Source organism: Zerene cesonia, unplaced genomic scaffold, assembly GCF_012273895.1.
Source record: "Zerene cesonia ecotype Mississippi unplaced genomic scaffold, Zerene_cesonia_1.1 Zces_u004, whole genome shotgun sequence".
Taxonomy (NCBI): domain Eukaryota; kingdom Metazoa; phylum Arthropoda; class Insecta; order Lepidoptera; family Pieridae; genus Zerene; species Zerene cesonia.
This window is the reverse complement of record NW_024045134.1, coordinates 44350-66047: the sequence shown is the minus strand read 5'-3', so window position 1 is coordinate 66047 and position 21698 is coordinate 44350. Positions and strand designations below refer to the sequence as shown.

The 21698-nt window shown below is 34.3% G+C and overlaps 5 protein-coding genes across 5 annotated transcripts in view; 2 read left to right on the top strand and 3 right to left on the bottom strand.

Annotated features, from left to right (window-relative positions):
- LOC119838749 (target of rapamycin complex subunit lst8) overlaps positions 1–1612 on the top strand; it is a 13696-nt gene extending 12084 nt beyond the window's left edge. The window contains exons 6-7 of the mRNA XM_038364846.1: positions 113–255; positions 1061–1612. Of these exons, the coding sequence (XP_038220774.1) occupies positions 113–255; positions 1061–1176 (259 nt within the window). The 3' untranslated portion in view covers positions 1177–1612. The remainder of the gene's footprint in view (positions 1–112; positions 256–1060) is intronic.
- A 646-nt stretch (positions 1613–2258) lies between these two features.
- Positions 2259–7117, bottom strand: LOC119838747 (ADP-ribosylation factor-binding protein GGA3). The gene is made up of 8 exons (XM_038364845.1): positions 6770–7117; positions 6400–6698; positions 6027–6296; positions 5622–5832; positions 4192–4452; positions 3952–4078; positions 3245–3818; positions 2259–2988 (listed from the first exon to the last, which is right to left on the bottom strand). The coding sequence occupies exons 1-8, from the start codon at positions 6804–6806 to the stop codon at positions 2776–2778; spliced, it is 1992 nt and encodes a 663-aa protein (XP_038220773.1). The 5' UTR covers positions 6807–7117; the 3' UTR covers positions 2259–2775.
- A 195-nt stretch (positions 7118–7312) lies between these two features.
- On the top strand, positions 7313–7945 carry LOC119838746 (essential MCU regulator, mitochondrial). Its single transcript, XM_038364844.1, has one exon. The coding sequence runs from the start codon at positions 7631–7633 to the stop codon at positions 7895–7897; it is 267 nt and encodes an 88-aa protein (XP_038220772.1). The 5' UTR covers positions 7313–7630; the 3' UTR covers positions 7898–7945.
- Positions 7946–8861: 916 nt separating this feature from the next.
- LOC119838745 (protein flightless-1) lies at positions 8862–19806 on the bottom strand. The gene is made up of 22 exons (XM_038364843.1): positions 19656–19806; positions 19453–19563; positions 19139–19377; positions 18620–18781; positions 18101–18315; positions 17762–17984; positions 17254–17495; positions 16671–16830; positions 15440–15572; positions 15176–15289; positions 14642–14824; positions 14153–14286; positions 13901–14075; positions 13507–13673; positions 12969–13095; positions 12341–12462; positions 11651–12119; positions 11294–11403; positions 10757–10907; positions 10331–10495; positions 9702–9815; positions 8862–9139 (listed from the first exon to the last, which is right to left on the bottom strand). The coding sequence occupies exons 1-22, from the start codon at positions 19716–19718 to the stop codon at positions 9005–9007; spliced, it is 3714 nt and encodes a 1237-aa protein (XP_038220771.1). The 5' UTR covers positions 19719–19806; the 3' UTR covers positions 8862–9004.
- A 1460-nt stretch (positions 19807–21266) lies between these two features.
- The window catches only part of LOC119838729 (mitochondrial import receptor subunit TOM22 homolog), a 3123-nt gene continuing 2691 nt past the window's right edge, over positions 21267–21698 (bottom strand). The window contains exon 5 of the mRNA XM_038364818.1: positions 21267–21677. Coding sequence (XP_038220746.1) covers positions 21612–21677 — 66 coding nt within the window. The 3' untranslated portion in view covers positions 21267–21611. The remainder of the gene's footprint in view (positions 21678–21698) is intronic.

Below are 21698 nucleotides of genomic sequence, written 5' to 3'. Positions count from 1 at the left end.
CACACACACACACACACACACAAAACACACACACACACCCACGCTCACACACAGAAATGTTTCTCATACACATGTGTATGTACACGTCATTAACTGAAGGTCCCGCTCACAGTATGCTAGTGACGACGTCCGGTGACTGCTCGGCGCGGGTGTGGCGCACCCGCGACTGGTCGCTGGCGCGCGAGCTGCGCCACGACACCCAGCGCTGGGTGTGGGACGCGGCCTTCACTATCGACTCGCGGTATTTGTTCACAGGTACATACATACATACATAGCAGTTGGTTAGTAAAATCGCATGTGTGAGATTACAGTAATTATAAAATAAATTTTTTTAGCAAATAGTGCAATAAGGAATGCTGGTTTTGTAATCAGAGTTTTAAGAAACAATTAATTGTTAATGGACAGAGTCTGTGTTTAATTTTCGTATGTAATTTAATATCGATATTGGATTCCTAAGCCTAAGTGGTTCTATTATTAATGGTTAAGATTTGTGTTAAGTTCGTTGATTTTGTAATTTTTTTTTGGGATTTTGGTCATAATGGCTAACCTGTCCTACTAGTTTAGAAACGGTATAACGTATAAATGCAGGCTTAATTTATAACATACTAGCTGCGTTCCGCGATTTCACCCGTGTGATACCGTATCCCGTAGGAATATCGGGATAAAAAGTTGCCTATATGTTATTCCAGTTGTTCAGCTATCTACCTACCAAATTTCATTGCAATCGGTTCGGTAGTTTTTCCGTGAAAGAGCAACAAACACACACACATCCTTACAAACTTTCGCATTTATATATAACTTGCTGCGCCCCGCGGTTTCACCCGCGTAAGTCCGTATCCCGTAGGAATATCGGGATAAAAAATAGATGTTGGCCGATTCTCAGGCCTACCCGATATGCACATAAAATTTCATAAGAATCGGTCCAGCCGTTTCGGAGGAGTTTGGCAACGAAAACTGTGACACGAGAATTTTATATATTAAGATATAATATTAGTGAGATAAGATAGTAGGATTATAATACAACCAATTGATAAATGACTTATAACAACAAAATTCACAGGTTCTTCGGACAGCTACGCGCGGTTGTGGGATCTCGAAAAAGGAACTCTGGAGAGAGAGTACTGCGGTCATCAGAAACCTATCACAGCTCTTGCTTTTCGCGATCAACCTGTTTAAATATTATTTAAACCTTAATCATAGGTACCTCAGTTGAATGTTGAACCTGCGAAATAGAAAAATTTGCCGTATTTGTAATAATTTTGTATTGTTGGGTTTACGAAATTGTTAAATATAACATACTATAACATGTACCCTTGGTTTCTATGTGAAAAAAATTTTATTGGTTATTTAATTTGACAGAATTATACGAGTACTGACGTTGTTGTTTATGGAAACTGAAACGTTGTTGGTTTTAAATAAAATGAAATGAAGTTGTGTTCATATTATTAACCAATAAAAAATACGATCATTACTTTGTGTAAAGGATCGTCACTACTAGGTTAAGAAAACTCAGTCTAGATTACATTGACGTTTTGTTCTTGCATTTATTGTATAAATATTTCTATCTAATGTAAATACCTACCGTTTTTGTAATGAAGAATATCTTGACATACTGTTGTGTTTATTTGTATTGTATCGTTAACTTACAAATCGTTTTATTAAGCCTTCATTACGGTACAAAATATATTCATTATATTGTGATACGGAGTGAAGTCGACCTTTGCTTATCATACTTTTTTTTATATTAGAGCGGGATACCGAGCTGCTACTAATAAGAGCTGATACTGGATGAAAAGAATGAATTATCAAATTGTATGTAATTTATAAATGTCATCCATACTAATATTATAAAGAGGAAAGAATTAGATTTTTTGTTTGTTTGTTTGTAATGGATAAATTAAAAAACTACTGGACCGATTTTGCAAAATTCTATCATCATTAGAATGCTGAAACTTCGCCGAGTGACATAGGCTATACATATGTACAACGGGCGAACAGATAGTAAGTTCGTGCTGTTACGGTTAACTAATTAATGTTCAGAATGTATCAGTTTTTCATTAATTAAATTTTAAATAGGGCCCGAAAAAAGTAGGCAAGGTACAAAGTAATACTTTGTAACCTGCCTACTTTGAAAGTGTGTAAAAATCTTAACGAAAATTCTATCTAGTAGCACGTTGTCAAGGAAAATAGAATTGATTTGCAATTCAGATTTCCTTGACAAAGATTTGCAAAGATAGATCTTACGTGGGGTATATAAATAAAATACATTTCTAAGCAGATAATATATTTTTATTTTTAACATTTTTATACTAAGCATAAAACATCTCCGAATGTCTATTGCACTGTAGTCAGAACTTGATTTTTTATGTTGTACATAATAAATGCATCACATTAATTTCTACACAACACCAATACTAGGACTCATAAAATTATCATATTATAATAGATTCTCTTATACATAATACTGTATTCCAACATCAAAATAAATTCTAATTAAGTCACATGGAATGTTCATAAATGCAATTTAGATTTTTTGGACTAGAATCGACGTATAAAATTAAATCGAAGTACAAATAAAACTTAACCTATATTTAAAATAAACAGTCATTGCGTTTGTTCATTAAGTGAAACTATAAATACACAAGAAAATAAAACACAAAGCTGAAAGAACTCATGCTTATACCTTCTCACGTTTTTTTTTTTAACCAATTGACAACTGACAATTCGATATTAATAACAATAAGCATGAGCTCAATGTCAGAGCGTGCATGTCGACTATACATCGTCGAGTGGTAGTTGTTTGACCTCGCCCATCTCTGAGTACATATCATCGTTGCATGTGTAAGTGATGACAAACTTCAGATCAATTTGTGGGTGGGAGGGGGGCCTCGCCACCAACATAACTTGTGTGAGCGCGGGCGGCGGCAGGAACGGGTTAAACGCGGGCAGGCTAGTACTAGAAGGTGTCAACAGGCGGACCTTGCAACCCTGGATAGAATAATGTTTTATATTAAGATACATCTGAAGATTAAGTTACAATAAATTTTAAATTAATAAAAAAAATATTTACAACTAGCAAGATCCTTCTTGATCGTAGAACAATTGATTCTGCTGTAAAGTACTAAATAAATCTATTTGTACATTATATCGACATTTATTTAAACGGAGTTTGTTTAAGATCTACACTTCTGATAGGTTGAGGTTGATCTTTGTGAAGATTCCTATAAGATAAATATCAACAAACCTTTGGAACAACAGCCTGAAACTTATAATCTTCTATAGCAGCTTCATGCTTACTCCTTGTGGATACCACAATAACATTTACATCAGGCCTGGGCTTATCTTTGCAAAAATGTAACACAACTGTCACTCCATCTTCTTCCTCAAATGCAGTTAACGGAGGAACTTTACTTGGATGCACACTTTGTAACGTAACATTTATATCAGATAGGGACTTCACTTCATGTTTTACTTTTTCTTTTTGTTCCTCAGCTATAGTTATTTCTCTATTGTCTGTGGTTTGAGTGTTATTCGTATTTTCTAATGGAACACCTAAATCTAATATTTTATCTAATGCACTATTAGATTTTGTGTTATTATTCAAAATGTTTGATGGTGTATCCGTTATATCAACCATTATGTCATCATTGGGTGTTACGGAATTGGCAGAAGGAGCAACTGGCGATAAGTTTGTGCTTTCATCTTGCTTTTTTGTGAAGAAATCAAGATCAAGAAGAGTTTCACTATTCCTTTGAGGGATTTCATGTTTTGATGATGATTTTTCTAAAGCATTCATTGGGATCTTCTTGGTTGTTTTACTAAAACATGTTTCATATTATTATTTACAGAATCTCAACTAAATAGAACAAAATTGAGAATCGAAAAATTATGGACAAATAGAAATAAACACCTTCAAATACGAAATACAACAGAAAAATATAATATACATACTAATTGAAATTATCAATTCTTTTGGCGTTTTCTGGCAAAGACTGCTTCAGAAGTTGTTCTCCAAGGGAATCCAAGTCATTCCAACCCTCGACTTTTTTTGTTTTATTGCCCAGTAGACTTGTGTCATCTATAAAAACAAAACTTGGTTTGAGCACACAGTATATGCAAAGAATACTTATAATTAGTATAAGTAATTGAGTGTTGTAAAAAAGTGTACAAGAATATATGGGAATGTTATACCATTGTCCATCAAATTCACTGGTTTGAGTGGCTGCACTGAAGCGCCACTATTCTCACTCGAAAATATATCACCTAACTCATCTATTACTTTATTTTCTAACTCATTCTCTCTCACAGTAGTTCCTCCCGCAAAGTCTAATAAGCTGTCATTGTTTGCTCCCGGAGCGTTTTGAGTTCTAACTCTGTTCCTCTTCTCTGCATTGAATTTGTTGTATTTATCAAACACTTTATCTAGGACGTCACTTGCGTGTAGAATATCGTCTGAAAAGTAGATTTGATACTATAATACATTACAACACAATTTGATGATAAACAAATTAGGATGAATGAAAACAAGAAAGGACAGAAACATTATAAACTCAAACTACAAAGAAAGGAAAGAAACATTATAAACTCAAACTCAACCTTTTATTCATTCAACTAGACATCCTATAGAAGCAAGTTTAAATTGTCATATTACACAGTTATAACATTTACCACCGGTTTGGATGGCAGTTTCTATAGAGAAGAGCTGGCAAGAAACTATGTAATATATATCAGGGTAAATAGGTAACCTTATTGCTCATAAGCAATATCTGCCTGGATTATGAGAATTAAAACAAAACCCCCCAAAAAAAAAATATAAAATGAGCAGTGATTTGGTGCATCTTATATTTATTGAAAGAGCCAATAGAGCTTGCCCGCCTCAAACTTTGATAAAATTTGGTCTTATGAGCTGGTACTATTACTATGTTTGTTATATAATATATAATTGTGTTTATTAGGAATAATAGTTTCGTTATAGAGTTAATAAGGAAAATTCATAATGTATAACATTAACATAAAACAAATATACTTATCAATGCTATATACATATAGCTATGATATAGTAATTGCCATTTGAGTCCCAAATTATTTCTAATAATCTCCATTATTGAGCCAATGAGGATAAATTTAATAATAACATATATTTTTAATGATTGTTAATTAAGATTGCCCCAATGGTATATTGTATTATGGCACTCAAGGATAATCTATACTAATATTATAAAGCTGAAGAGTTTGTTGGTTTGTTTCTTTGTTTACATGCACTTATCCCAGGAAGTACTGGTCCGAATTGAAACTTTTTTCAGTGTTAGATAGCCCATTTATTGAGGAAAGCTATATATGTACCATGGGCAAAGCCGGGGCTGACCACTAGTATACATATACAATGGTGAAGGAGTTTTTAAATTTCTCAATCTTAAGATCAAGTATTTCCTGAGATAAATGTTTTTAAATGTACAACCAAACTTTGTGGCTTAAATTGGTAGAATAGTTTTAATTAGAAGTAGAGCATATACACTTCTTTCAAAAATACAAATTAGAAAAAATATTCACAATAACCTTGCAAAATCATTTTCCCTATAAATATACAAAAATATTAACAGCAACTACTATAAATAACTTACTGAGGTTTTCAGCTTGTGCCTCAGATGCGGCCAGATGCTGTAATACGGGTCGTAATCTGGTGCAACTTGCATGTAATTCATGAATGAGCTGCTCTTCATCAGCAGAGGCCTCCTCAGCATGGTCGAGCATGTCCCTCAAGAGATCTGCACTGTCTAGTGCCGCGCTAACTTCCTGAGCTCGACGACTGTTTGCTTCATTTCTCTTTTCTTCCTGTATAATAATAATGCATTTTTATGATGTTTATTTGTATACCAGCACAATAAAGTGTTAAATAAATAAATGCATACATTATCACTTCACTTAATGTTAATTTAATTTTTAACTTTCTAGTAAAGAAGCTAATTAATAAGTCCTAAGTTATTCTGATGCAAAATATTATAACAATTAAAATAAAAGTAAGTTACCTCTTTGACCATAGTTTTAATTAATCTGTTTGCATGTTGTAGATCTTCAGGTTTCTTACTCTGTAAGAGTTTCTGAAGTAGCTTAGACTTTTCCTCATCTTCAAAAATAGCATTCTTAGCTCTAGGCCTAGAGGTTACAGCTACATCTTCAGGTGGAAGTGGCTGTGGTGTCTCTTTAATAACACCTTGATTTTTAAGCATGTCATAGGCCACTTTAAATTTTGTCTCCTTAGGATACTCGATTGACCAAGCATGAAGTAGTTGAAGAACCTAGACAATCATATTATACAATGTTTTTATTATAAACCTAAATATTCTTTATAACATAAATGAAACTTTAAAAAATTTAATGAGAACTTAAGAGGAAACTCACCCTGGTCCTAACTTCAGGTGCTGTCCTATCAGCTAAATACTTAGGAGACACTAATTTTATCATTTCATTTAAAAAGCGGAATTTACCAATTTCAGCGTGAAAATTGGAATCGCTCTTACGCATACAGCGATCCAACATAGACAATGCTAAAATTGCTTCTCTTGCATTTTGTACGTGGATACGAGATGCGAGAGCCTGCGCAGCAAGATGAGGACCTTCAGCAGCATCTCGCATAATAGCACAGAACGCTTCTATCGCGGCTCCATCAGGTTGCGGTAAAGATTCATGTGTTGCTTTCACTAAAGATAAAAGTTAATATATATTCTATTAAAAAATTTTATTTTGCGAGATAGTACAGAATATTACTTACATATCAAAGCTTCCAAGCTGGTTAGTGTTATATTCATTTTATTTTTTATTTATTATTGTTGCTAAATATATATTTGTAATTACGGTCAATTTGTTATTTATTAAATTTGATGTCATATTTTTATACCATTGACAATAATTGACATTTGACATTGACAATAATAATGCACAGATTAATGACCGCTGAGCGAAGCCTCCACAGTAGGGGGGATAGCTGCTAACCTACCTTCTAAATTATATATTACATGGTATGTACTAAAGAGCTTATCATACTTCACTGAATTGATTTTCCAAATTCAGATACAGCTTTAGAAATAAGAGGCTTCTGATCACACTGTCCAATATTAAGGCATTGAATATATAATTTTCATTGAAGATAATGGACATTAAGAGTAATTTAGAAGACACCATGGGTTCAGAAATCTATCTACGAATGGATTCGAGATCGTTTTACATATTAATAAGTCTTGTGACATGACACCATTTATTTAAAAGCACATTACTATCATACGAAATATATAAGTACAAATGAAAAATTTAAAACTTAACGCAAATTTTCTAATTAAGCTACTTAACCGGTCACAATAATAACTTGGTTCAAAGTTGAATATGATTAATCGATTTTACATTTTTATCTACGTTGAAATATGGTGCGACTATTATGGAGTACCTAGTTTTTAATCCAAAGAGTAGTATGATAATACAGTTTACGTAGTAACTAGTTCTTAATCTGTGAATACAGTTTTAATCTGTAGGTGTGACATCTGACAGCATCAAAGTCAAGAACGGACTGCCTCTGTTAAAAAAGCTAATTATTTAGGAATTTCCTCATTTTAAAACTTGAGAAAATAAAATAATCAAAATGTATTTGAGGCGATTTACACGTTTTGCTTTACAAAACGATGTTAATTTCAGAAAATATATCATAATACCGAAGCGATCGGCAACAACAACACCTAGTGGAGCTATACTTCCAGAACCCGAGAAAACTCCTTTTGGCCTTTTGAGTATTGTATGCGCAGTGATTCCAGGGCTACTCATTGGCGCGGCCATCAGCAAGAATATTGCTAACTTCTTAGAAGAAAATGAATTGTTCGTACCATCTGATGACGATGATGACGATGACTAGATAAGTTTAAGTATCATTAATTACTAATATTTTGTTACGAATCTCTTCTTGTATAGACATTAGCACTGAAGCGGGCTTAAAAAAAAGTTACTTATATTGTTAAATTTTATTGTAGGATGGTTACAAAAAGAAATACTATAATATTTGTGCAGAACACATTCACAAAATATTGTATAATAATGAAATAAAATCAAATTGTATCATATTAAGATGCTTCATTCTTATAAAATATTTACACATTGCCTAAAACTTACATATTATATATTTCTTTATTGGCATATTTACATTTGAATTAGTATGGTTATAGTTTTTTTTTAATTAATATTCATGGCTTGTAACTATCTGAGAATTAAGCTAGTCAAACTGTTTTAATTTATATTCAAAAATGCCATCTTATTATAGTTCCTTGTGCTTGTTTTAAGTGAAAATGACAAATAAAGGTGAAATGGCATGATTCAGTCTTTTATTTGCATGATAACTTTCTGTGTGCACTATAAAGAGTATATTTACAGAAATCAGATATTATAAAATATGAGTACTGTAAAACACTTCAAAGTATTGATATAACACAACTTTCACAAGTTACATTCAAATGTTTAGCAGTATCAGAATATGACAGTGCTATCCTTAGTAGGCCTTCCGTCACACATATAAACATTACATCCTTGTGGATATATACAAAATATCTTCAAACTGACAATATTTCAATTTAAATAGCAAAATAAGGGAAAGAAGTAAGAGATAATGACTAGTATTTTATTTTCTTCTAGTACTGATAACGGTATATGATTTGTCTTCCATTTAATTTGAAATTCCCCCCCCTGCTTTTAAATGTTTACATTTGTATACAAATTATTTATTAATAAAGTGTCAGTTATTAATGAAATCTTAAATAATCAAATGAATAATGGTTAAATTACTTTTAATTCATTGATATAGCATGTAGCTATTAAATGATTTAAAGAATTAATTATCTTTAAATAAAATCAGACAAGAAGAGTATTTAAGGCAAAAAAAAAAATAGTAAGATAAATTAAGAATGAGTGATATCATGTAGCAATAGCAATACTATATCAATGAATTTGTTAATACTAATGATAGTTTTTCTTATTCTGGAGGTCTTTTATGCTCTCCCCAGCCATGGAAGCACTTGGTGAACCTGCGAGACTCCTTGTCTTTCAGTGTGAGGAACAACTTCCTTGGTCTATCTGGTTGCACAGTATTCATGTGCTGGATATATACCTTGTAAATAAATAAAAAAGACATTTAAATCCACTAGTTTTCTACATTGATATTGACATACATACACTAAAACATTAATCAGATTAGTAAATATTATTTATAAAAAAAAAATTAATAGAAATATGGACAGAAATATGAGTCTAATCAATTATTTCAAAATGGAAGCAAACAATTAAGACTACCGGTTTTAATATTCATAACATGGTATAAAAAAAATAACAGTGAAACCTAAAACCAGTTTAACACTGCAGCTAGGACAACTACATATTTTTTTTTAATTATATATTATTTTTATTTTTATTCTATATTTGTGCGCTTACAGAATAAATAGTAAAGTCACGTAAATTGTAATGTCTTTCTGTCTTTCATGTCATTACTCACAATAACAATAGCCAAGAGGATAAGTAGAATATAATACTTTAAATTATCTATACCTATAATATTTTATAGACAAATTTAAATTAGTTTAACCTTTTCCTTTTCAAAATATTAGAATCGGACCAATAACTTTCTACGTAAATAGCAACATTTGATCGTAAACAAAACCTAGAGCAATAGCTACCTGTGCGGATTTGTAGGCGAGCTTGATCTCAACCTCGGAGCACTTGGCGCCGAGCCACAGGAACACCTGCTCGCCGTTGTCGAGGATCATTATGTCGTCGTCCGCCAGATCGTCCTTCACACAATGAAATAAGAATTTAAAAGGGGTGCTTTTTCAATCATTGTTTATAACTTATACATTCAATAAAGAATAATACAAAAAAAAATAAATGTCTATATATAATATTATGAATGCGAAAGTTTGTAAGGATGTGTGTATGTTTGTTGCTCTTTCACGCAAACACTACTGAACCGATTGCAATGAAATTTGGTACGTACGTACATAGCTGGACAACTGGAATAACATATAGGCAACTTTATATCCCGATATTCCTGCGGGATACAGACTTACGCGGGTGAAACCGCGGGGCGCAGCTAGTTGAACAATAAGAACACAGTTTTGAAATGGTTATTTACTACAATATAAAAAGAAAAAAATTATCGAAGGATTGGACAAATTAACTCATAATCTTTCTCAGATCAAATCAGACACTATTTTTCATGGTTATTTCTTTTAAAACTGAAGAAGAAAAAAAGAAATGGAAAAAAAAAATCGAGAATTAATAAAATTTAGTAACAATGGTAACAAACCTGGCAGAAATCGGTACACTTCTCCGACACGGTGAAATAACCCTTTTCATTGGAGCAGCGGAACAGTCGCGTGTAGTTGAGGAAGTCAGCGCTGGTGTCGTACGGCTTGCGGCCGCCCAACGCCACCCAGAAGAAGTTGTCTGGCTCGCTGCCTTCAGTTAACACCTACATGATACATTTTATAATATACAGATATGTATGAAGTGGATTTTTTCAAGGGTTAATAATAGATAAGTAATAAATGATATGAATGAAGTATTAGCGGTCCGCCCTGGCTTCGTCTGTACCATGTGGTACATATAATTATAGCCTAAAGCATATATATGTACCACAGGGCACAGACAACCAAAGACTGCATTTTTTTTTTCATCTCACAACGCATGAAAAGCCGAGAGCGGAAAGCTAGTCTGACATATGACAGCTCACCTGCAGGCTGACCCAGGGGCTGTTGAACTTCTCCTCGGCGATGAGCTCGATGAGGCGCGCCGAGTCGGCGTCGCAGCGGGCGCCGACCCACGCGTACACGATCGCGGACGACGTCTCCTTGGCGCCCTCCAGCGGCACGTTCAGGATGTAGCTGATGATAAGTCAAATGTATGTGAGGGTAGAAAAATAAAGATAGGTGCAAGTAGGACTCTCGATACAATGAGTACCCTAAAAATAAGCGAAAGAGCAACTGCAAAAAATATGCTACAAATCCAATTTATTATCATGGCAACTGTATATGTTTTTATTATTTTTTGCTAAAGCGGCAACGGCAAACTATTAGAAACACTTTTTACTGAATGTCATAATTTATAAAATTGGTTAAAGCTATTTGAAGTTACAAACAATCACAATTTCCACTTTAACACACATTAATATATATTTGCTTAAAACGTATATATGGTTGTATTTGTTATTAAAGAAAAGATTCACTTGAATAAGTGTTTCTTACCAATAAAGTAAAGTTAAAAATCTTACCAGAATGCCGAGTTAAGTTGTGTGGCATCAGCTTTGACCTGCACCAGGCGGGTGCACAACGCGGAGCCATTACTGCGCAGCTCAAACAGTTCCACTGGTTGCCGACCCTCCTGTCCAGTGTAATCTTATGAGTATTTATATATATTGTTTATTCATTTGTCATAGATATACAATGGTTCTCAAGATTTTATTATGTGTATATTAATGAAAAAATAAATTTTAACATATTACACACTACCTCGAAAGAGTACATGGGCATATTCGATATTTGTGAAACTTTAACATAAACAAAGCAAGGCGAATAAATGCTACCTACTAAATCTAAACGATATAGCAATAATTAGCAAAACACCTCACCACTTTCGCATTCCGCTTGCCGTCCCTAATAATGAATCTCCTCTTGAAATGCGCCATGAACTTCAAGCTCTCCTGTTGCTGATGGGTCCTCACCACATCCAATCTCTTACACAGCTGTTTGAACTTCCTCTCCAAACCGAACGTGAAAGTCAACCAGCCCATGTTGGGAGCCTTCCGACCTTGCCAGAAGTACACCACCCAGGATGCTGACTCGGCTTCAACATCTTCATCGATTTCCTCTCCTTCATCATCATCCACCGCCGGTAACACGTATCTGCATAGAAACACGTAGCAGTCGTGGCTGTAGAACACTCCCAGCTCGTTATCAGGTAGCCGTACAAAGTGCCTTCCTTCTAAAACGAAAGCTTCCATTGCTTCAAGATCCTCGTTCCACTCATCGGCGAGGGTTTTCGCTTCAGCCGCTGACATGGCCGGCTGGCGGGGTGTGAATAGTGCTGATAGGTCCGTTCTGAAATTGTTATATCCGATTAGTTACTATTTACATTATAATAAAGACACTGATTCTGCAATTTCTTTTTTGTTTTTATTGCCATCACATACAATCTAGAATCATCTCACATTGATCATATAATACCTATGTAACTTCAGCGACGTAATATTTTGGAATGAGACCAACAAATTCAGAATCTGAATAATTTATTTATTATTAACATTTAATGCTCTACATACTTGGTCTCCTGGTTTCTTGCCCATCCAGCCAGGTCGGCCCCAGTGCGGGCGACAGACTCCGCAGTGCGGGTGAAGTCCACTGCGATCACCTCTTCCCAACCCAGGAAGTATGTCTTGAAAACCTGATGGGAAAACGAGTATGTGCTTAATTGTTCCAAATAAAGTCATGTTAAAACAGAAATGACAAACATTTATATAAGTAGTTTACAATATAAAGGTCAAAATGTTATTTGATAATGTTAATTTCAAACTCAAACTCAAACATTTATTTATTCAATCAGACTTCTTAAACAAGCACTTTTGAATCGTCATAACACATTTTTTACATTTTCATAAGGTTCGGAAAGTAGTTACTGCAGAGAAGAGTTGGCAAGAAACTCTGTAGTAGTCTTTTCCAATTATGTAAATTTTAGATTTAATACATAGGTAATATGTTTACATAATAATGGTTCCATAGAACTTCCAAAGAATTTTTTTTTTGCAATTTGTAGCGATTTACAGCAGTTTTACCGAAATTATCAAATAACGTTCAAATATCACCAATACAACCACGACAGTAATATAATATGTTCGTGTTCAAATAACTTTGACAGGATAAGGAGTCGTTCGTTATCGAAGAGAGTCACACCTGCGTCTCGGTGCCCTCCTGCAGGCGCGTGACGAGCGCGTGCGGCGGCCGCGGCACCATGTTGAACAGCTCCTGCGCCAGCTTCACCGCCGCCGCGCGCACCAGCCGCGACGACTTCTTGCCGAACCTGGGGTCAGGTTAACGTTGCTATTACTATTTTTAATGTGGATAAAAATCTTTTGATCGTTCAATTTTGTTGCATTTTTAATTTTGAAGGTTAGGTATGTAAAAAAATATATTCATCTATGTATTCGACTAGTCCCATGAATGCCGTCATAAACCGGATTCTCTAAATAGTCAAGTAATTAGAAAAAGTTGTAATTTTATGTTATAGAGGGCAACTGAGCTGGTGGTTCGCCTGATAGTAGGCCAGCACCACCGTCCAAAACATTCGCAGAGTTAGGCCTTTGCGTATGCGATGACTGCTTCTCAGGGGAAAAGGATAGGAAAGGATTGACGTATGGATAGAAAGAATGGTTAAAAGTCCGAAATATGGCTTAATATAGGCATGTCCAGGTCTAGGTCCAGGTCCACTGACCACACGAACACGTCGAGGCGCGCGTCCAGTATGTACACGTTGCGCGTGGCGAGCACGTCGCGGGCGAGCGGCGCGCGCTCCGCCTGCGGCAGCTCCAGGTAGCCCATGCCCAGCTCCACGCGGTACAGGCGCGGCGCCGGCCAGCTGAACTCGTCCGGCACGTGCTCCTTGGGGGGGGGGACAAGTCGGTGTAATTAAGCAGTGCAAAAAGAACTAATGTCATACTATTATAAAATGTTCGAACAAGATATATAAGAGTTGCACTAAATTTGATATACATGTTTTGATTTTATTCTTAAATCTGGTAAAGGTAACCCTGAAAGAAATAAGACGGTTTGTCTATGAAATATGCATCAAATATACAATAGTGTTACATGTGTGTTACAAAGCATACCTCAGGAACAAAAGGCATATCCCCATCGTAACCAAGAACTTCCCAAAAGCTTCTGGGTTCCTTGCCCGGGGGTTCCGTTATTAACTCCGCCTTATTCTTCCTTTCTTCTTTGTTAATTTTCTCCGCAAACAGACGAGCTTTCGATTTGAGCGTATTCTTAGCTTTCTTGCCATTCCTGGACAAAAATTTATAAGTGAAGAAGCTTGAGCACAGCTTTTATTTCATCATAGTTCGTGTAGTGTTACAACTTACCACAAATATATAATCAATCCTGTGTCGAGCACGAAGACGTATCTCGGATCGAGTGAAGCAGCCTCTACGGCTACTGGCTCTAAGTGGATACTACTGCCAGCTCCGTGCACACGGTACAAACGGGTAACATAATGCTGAAAATTATGATAATACATAAAAGATGACCTGTATGTTTTACTAATGTATAATGTACTGTAGAAAAATCAATAAAATGTAGTCAAATTTAATAATAACGTGAAATTATGTAAGCCCCAATAAACGGAAACCAAGAAATTTCGAAAATTAACTCCAAAAAGAAATCGATCAGTAAAACAAGTCTATAATACAAAGTGCCCCATACCCCCTTAGGCGACACGGTACTACACTTTTCATTTTTTACTCTGCGAAAAGAGCTTAAAGAGCACCATTTCCAGCCTTCACCCTAGTGATCTATTTGACAGCATTAAAAAATATATATTTTTACAACATACAACATCACAAAAGACTCACTGGATCATCGACGGTGAAGAAGCCGGACGGCGTTCTGCTGCCGTTAATGTATACAGGCGGCAGCGGGAACAGCGCCAGGAACTCCGGGCTCTCGTCCGCTTGCTCGTGGCGCTGCGTGCGTTTTGCGCCCAGGAAGTTGCGCAGGTTCACCGCGTGCATCGCCGCGCATGCGCCCTTGTCCAGCTGCAGATAACGCGCGGCGTGACGTTGCAATTCGAAATTTAATTTTTATATGACAACACATTTTTCATAACAGACGATCTGTACCGGGTATTACCAATTACAGTGTCCCTGCACTTGGGTACTTTAACATCAAAATATAAGATACATTGTGAGAATAAATTAACTAGAATTAAAGAATGAAGAAATGCAATGCAATCATCATCATTTATGCAATTCATTAACATTTTAATAAATAATAAAAAAATATACAAACAGTTAATTGTGATGAACTTATTTGATGAATATAGCGGTTCTTTGGATTAACATTGTACTTGCATATATCTTATGAAAAAAATATTAATGAGTACTTACCGTAGCTTTAGATCCGATCCAGAAATGTATATCCCAAGAAAGCTGACCCTGCTCTTCAATAGAAGTTTTCAATATGATGTAGCAGTCGCCCTCAAAGAATTTGCCGTGTGCCACCTATATATTTGCAAGAATTTTATTATCGAAATATATTAAATAATTTGTTTTTCCGCTACTACTATTTACGCTAATGGATCCTTAAGAATTTCTAAATTAAAAAATATTATAATCTTCTTATTTTTCTTGTCCTAGTGCTAAAATACTCACTTCATCAACAGGAGCCGGTATAAAGTTCTCAATCTCCCACACTTGTAAGCCTGGCGTTTGGCCAGTGTCCTCGTCAAAGAACTCCGAATAGTCCAATGGCGGCTTCTCCAGACTTTCATCCCAACGTTTTGGTCTAAAAATATAATAAGAATAAATAGTAGTTAGTTATAAAATAGGTATTAGATAAGATACGTTTTTTTATGGATATTATAAGGGATATGTGATAAAAATATAGGAAATTGATTTTTTTTTTCTTTTTTGTCGCTTGTTTTAAGGTGTAATTAAGTATTCTATCTTTCTCTCGATTATTTCTTTATCAATTTATAGTTTTAACCCAACAAATTAATTTACCGTGGTTTTACATGAAACACCATAATTTTTACACTAAATTAAATATTCAGTAAGATCACAAGCAACAAAACTCTATGGTTCCTCAGTCGGACGAGACATTTGAAATATAGACGAAAGACAAATGAATTGTAAACTTCCCGCATATTAATAAATATAAATCTTTACAAATGAGTAAGAGAATGTATAAATAAAAATGTTTACAAACATGCGAGTAAACAATGTAGAAATGTTAATTTATAGTTGCACATAGAATTTACATTGGTAACAAATTGCTTGAATTAATTTTTATCTCTTATTAAAATTTGAAAACTAAGGCATCACTCGCGAGATACCCGAGTAAAAAGTAGCTTATGTGGTAATCCAGATTATAATCTATCTCTGAATCAAATTTCATACAGATTAGCTGATAACTTGTGAAGGAGTACTAAACACACATACATCAACCCATGCTTACAAACTTTCGCGTTTAGACATATTATTAGCGGGATTTTGAAACAAAAAAAGGATAAGATTTTGAAAAATAAAAACTACTATCCATTAAATTCAATATATAATCACCATACTATTATTTTACGCGTTACTTTGTCAGGAAGGATATTTGGAACATTTTAACATATGGAAACAGTCTGAATAATGATACATTTTTTATGTAGGTCTAACGAAAGTGAACCTTCCGACTTAAGCGCTCATGTATTGTGTATATACAACGTACATATGTGAAATGTAAATATAGCTAGGAAAGATTTGATTTGTCCTGAGATTTTTTTTTTGAGTTCGCGTCCATGTCCTGTCCTATCAAAAACTGTCAAAACTTTTTACTCGAAACATATTATAAACAGATCTGTGTAACTCTGTTTGATAAGAAAAAAAAATCGCTCACTTGAGCTCGCTATTCGGCTGATCGCGCAGCTCGTTCGCGTTCTGCGTGTTGGCCTGCTCCTGCATGCCGCGCAGGATCACCGCCGAGTCCTTCTGCTCGGGCTCCGCGCGCCCGCGGCGCAGGCGCAGCTTGCGCGCTATCGGGTCCGACTTGCCGTTGCCTGTTGGCGCGTTTTGAGGTTTATATGATAGAGAATATATCGGGTGAGTGTCACTTGTCGGTTAAGAGGTAAAGCACATACGAAATATGTCATATATTAATATGTGACATAATAAACGATAAATATTTAGTACAATCAATAAATGTTCCATGTCAAAGTTTTTAATATGTCATACTGGCTTGGAAATATAAAAATAAATATGATATAACATAATTTGTCTTTCTTACAGAAAATATAATTGTCACTATTTTTTGTTTACACTTTATTATTGCGAATGACATTATTCATTCGCAAAATCGCTATAACATTTCAAAATTAAACCTAAATGGCATAATATTCCTCATGGAAAATATTTTTGATGCAAGTTATCAAGAATTTTTTCATACGCTAACCAGAATAATAAATAAATAAAAGACTACTTACAATTTGGTGCCGCTAACTCTGGTGTGGCAGCCCCAGCCAATTGCAACTGTGTTTGAAGTGAGAAATCCACATTATAGTATTGAAGACCTGAACCTTTCGGCCTCTCAACAGGCTTCGGCGGCATAACTAGATCTGGATTACCATGTAATTGTAGACTTTCCAAATCACTTAGCAAATGAATTGCATCTGGCAATGTAATGAGCTTATTGCAGCTTAAATTTAATTTTTTGAGAGAACCACATCTGTGGAAAAAGTATGCCATAAGATACTATATTATGAGGAACTTATTAAATTAAGTAAACATATTAAATCTTAATGGCCTTAGATAAAGGCTGCAATATAAACTAAAAAATCAATTATCATTGTATTTAGTAGTAACTTAAGAAAATTGCCATAAGATATATACGTGACTCAACTAGTTAATATTTGCACTTATTAATGATTTACTTCGTAAAATTGTTTGCTAAATCCTTTCTAAATGTATTTCTATCAAATTATTTTATTTTACCTGCAGAGTCCCTCCGGTATCATCTTCAATAAATTATTTGCAGCAGAGAACACCTCAAGAGCTCCAAGCTTTCCAATACCTGATGGTATTCCCTCAAAATCCAACTGATTATCATCAACATGGAGCCTCCTTAAGTTTTGCAATTTACATAATGACGGTGGTAGGGCAGTAAGCTTATTTCGTGATAAGTTGAGATTTTCCAATTTCTGCCAGATATCCATTGCTGAGAAAAATTTACATTAGTTTCATGACACTTATACACAACAATATTAGGCATGAATTGTTAGTGTGCCAAGGCCCTAGGACACACATATGATACAATAAACATTATTGATTTACCTGAGGAAACTTCATTTATCTCATTGTCACTAAGGTTAAGTCTCTTCAAATTCTGCAATGAATACAACGCATCAGGCACTTTGGTGAGGGCATTCATTGACAAGTCCACATCTGATAAATTGCAGAGGGTGTCCAGAGAAGTTGGCAGGTTGGCTAGAGTGCGTTGTGTATTACGCATGTGGAGGGTTTCCAAGCTTTGCAGTGAAGGTAATTGCCTATAAAATGTGCAAGAAAACACATTATTTAAATATGGCAACATAGGATTGTAAAAACATTTAGATTACAATCTAACTTGCGGGACTGCAAACTGTCAAAAGAAATAATTTAATCCATTTGTTTTCCCATTCCCTATTCATCTGCACATAGATTCATGATGTTTCATAGGGGTCTAGACAAAGTTGATCAACTCAACATTCTTCATTAAAAATGTAACTGCAACTGAGTTCCACACAGTCACCACATTGTGTTTCTATTATTCTCAAAGAAATAAAAACACCTAATAAATGGCTAATAACTCACCTCAACTGAAATAGTCCAAGTGGGTTGTCATTTAGTATGAGAGTTTGCAAGTTCACAAGTCTTCTAGTCTGAGGGGGCAGGGTTTCCAATGCATTATTTGACAAATCCAAAAATAGTAGATCTGTCAGCTGCACAAATAATGTTGGTGGTATGCTTTCAATTCTAAAATAGTGCACAAGTATTTAAACTATTATTTGTAAAAATAAATGATACTATGAATTTTATTAAGTTTTATTTAATATGCATTTACAAATAAACTGACACATGAATACATGATATCAACATGAGAAAATTAATTTAAGCTGTTTAGTTTGTTCACAATATTCTCTTAACTCTCTAAAAGTGATGTGTCCATCAAAATAAGTGTTTACAATTTGTTATCATACACAGGTTTTGATAAAATCATCGCTACCAGATAACTGAAGTAATATGAAATGTTATGTCTCAGTAACTAATGGTCTTATTTCAATAATTATTTCACTATTGGATATGTACAAAATCCCTGAATATGAAACTTACTTGTTATGACTAAGATTTAATACAAGCAATGATTTAGCCTTCTCTAATCCTTCTGGTACTTCTTTCAGTCTATTGTGAGAGAGGTCAAGTGTTGTCAACTCTTCTAAATGAAATAGTTCTGCAGGAATTCCAGAACTTTTGACTTTATTATGCCTTACATTTAATGATCTTAGACATTTCAATTCTGTCAATTCCCCAAACAATTTCTCTAAATCATTTTTCTTCAGCGATAAGTTTTCCTAAAAATATTAAAAGTTTATAAGTATCGCTTATGCAAACAGTTCAATTACATTAGAAGATATCAACCTAATTACCAATTTCATAAGTTTCCCCAATTCCTCGGGGATGTCCGTTAAACTCGTTTTGTCTAATCGAAGCCATTGCAGGCCTGTCATATACCGAATCGCATCAGGAAATTTGCCATTCTGAAATTAGAGCAACATTTAGACCAAAATCTTCCGGAGGTTAGCAATATGACATCATACACGATACAAATAATAAAGTAAACTATACTTACGCTAAAATCATTGCAAGTAAAATCTATTCCTCGCACAAATGGCAATAAACCTGTATTTGCCATATTTAATTTGTTTTAAATAATTAATAACATTTGAAATCAATTACTTTCAACGATCTAAATAATTTTCTTTGTTGACAACTGAAGTCTGAATACCTATTGACATATCGTGTGACATTGATGTTTATGAAATGACATTATGTACACCCTACAAAGTATATTTTTTTTTCCTTCTTCGTGGTAAGAAGATATGTCTATTTGATTTATTGTTTTCTACTCACACTGTGGACATAACATTAGAGTGCTATAGTTAAATGCTGGTCACTTACGTAACAGTTAACAGATTTGCACGAATACACAAATCCACAAGGATAGGATGGTATTTGCTAATGTTTTTTTCCACATAAAAGCGTTAATTCGTATATTGTAAGAACATCTGCAAGTAAGTGACCCGTCACCCGAGCCGGGTTATAAAAGCGCAATCATTCGTCATTGTATACGCAATGTATGTTTACACTGTTCGTATTATGTCAAAAAAAATAATTTCAATAAATTCAGCCTTACTGACAACATAGTGTCGAATTAACAAAACCAAAAAGTAAAAAACATTAAGTTAAACGACCCAGGTTTGCTTTTCATTTTTTGACCGACTTCTTAAATCAAAAAACGTTGTATGATCGTCTGTATGTTTTTTTTATGTATGTTAGGTATATACATACTCGTATTTTCGGCAAGTGTGAACTGATTTAAGATGTAATAAAAAGGCAACTCAATTCGCGTAAATGGATTAACAATATCCTGTAATAAACTGTTTTGTAGTATTGCTCCTGGCCTCAGGTTTGGCTTCCAGTGAGTTCCTCTTCTAACAGAATCTCTTCTTCAAATTACCACGAAAATTATAAATTGCGTTTACCATAAAACCCTGTACTAAATTCTTTCAGGACATGGCTGCTGCACTGAGGGTTAGCTTCCAGCGAGTGACCTTTTAAGTGCTGAACAGCCAAGACTCGTTTTGTTTTTGTTATATGCATGTACATACTAATATCCTTAATAACGTCTAGATTGATTGTCATCATGTAAACCCTACGTCTAAAGTGAGACAAAACGATTGATGAAAAAAATGTACTGCTCAGAGAGCTTTCCATAAAAGTGCAAGAGCACCAAATTACTAATAGTACCTTAATGACTATATTGCGCTATGGGTAATCCGCATCGATATTAAGTATAGCTACAGGTGTCAACTTTAAAATTAAGCTAGTCCTAGCTTTTATATTTGATTTTGCTCTAAAAAGGTAAAAATAAATTATTATAAAAATAAATTCCATCAACTTCAAAATGGAAAAATTTAATAACGTAATTACTATAAGCGCTACCCACTCATCTATTTAAAGTTGATGCCAGTCTAATTTTAGAAGATAATAGATGGATTCTACCTCCTTCCTATCACATTGCTTATTCTTTTACTACACGGCCGAAGTCGCGCATACTAGAGCATATTATATGTAATATTTAAAAAACCAGGAGGAAAACTAAAATATGTATTACATACTTGTGGTTAGAGCCTTTTCTGGCGCTGACAGAATTATCGAAGCAAAGAAAGAAAAATTAAAGTTGATGCATTATATTTTAGACATTTTATTCCTCTATTAGGTATTAACAAAACAATATCTACATTCTCAAAATCATATGTATACTTCATTTGTCATTGCGACAAAAACATAAAATAAAGGTAGAGTATGAAATGCACTTTTCAGAATTCTCACAGAAGAAACAGTTTTGGTATTGACAAATATCAATGTAAGATTTCAGTATTTTCATTTGATTACCAAGTGACAAATTAGATACCTATTCAAATAACTAACATTAAAGCATTTGACATGTTAACACTATAATGTGTATTTATAATAATAACATAATTAAGTGCAAACTATTGTAATATTATATAATTTGGTTTATTTATCGTGGCATTGGAGGTAAGCTGGGCATAGGTCCTGTCATAGAAGCATTTGTTCCCAGTAACACCTGAAATAAAAACATTAAAAT

What these genes read in the sequence shown, in the direction of transcription:
- LOC119838745 (XM_038364843.1), bottom strand. Translation starts at nt 19,718, where the DNA reads ATGGCAAATACAGGTTTATTGCCATTTGTGCGAGGAATAGATTTTACT. An exon ending in GGATCGGATCTAAAGCTACG is followed by an intron (nt 14,825 to 15,175) that starts GTAAGTACTCAT and finishes CGTTATCTGCAG; the next exon opens with CTGGACAAGGGCGCATGCGC. An exon ending in CAACTTAACTCGGCATTCTG is followed by an intron (nt 10,908 to 11,293) that starts GTAAGATTTTTA and finishes ACTTATCATCAG; the next exon opens with CTACATCCTGAACGTGCCGC.
- LOC119838746 (XM_038364844.1), top strand. Translation starts at nt 7,631, where the DNA reads ATGTATTTGAGGCGATTTACACGTTTTGCTTTACAAAACGATGTTAAT.
- LOC119838747 (XM_038364845.1), bottom strand. Translation starts at nt 6,806, where the DNA reads ATGAATATAACACTAACCAGCTTGGAAGCTTTGATAT. An exon ending in AGTGAATTTGATGGACAATG is followed by an intron (nt 4,079 to 4,191) that starts GTATAACATTCC and finishes TTGTTTTTATAG; the next exon opens with ATGACACAAGTCTACTGGGC. An exon ending in AGAATTGATAATTTCAATTA is followed by an intron (nt 3,819 to 3,951) that starts GTATGTATATTA and finishes AACATGTTTTAG; the next exon opens with TAAAACAACCAAGAAGATCC.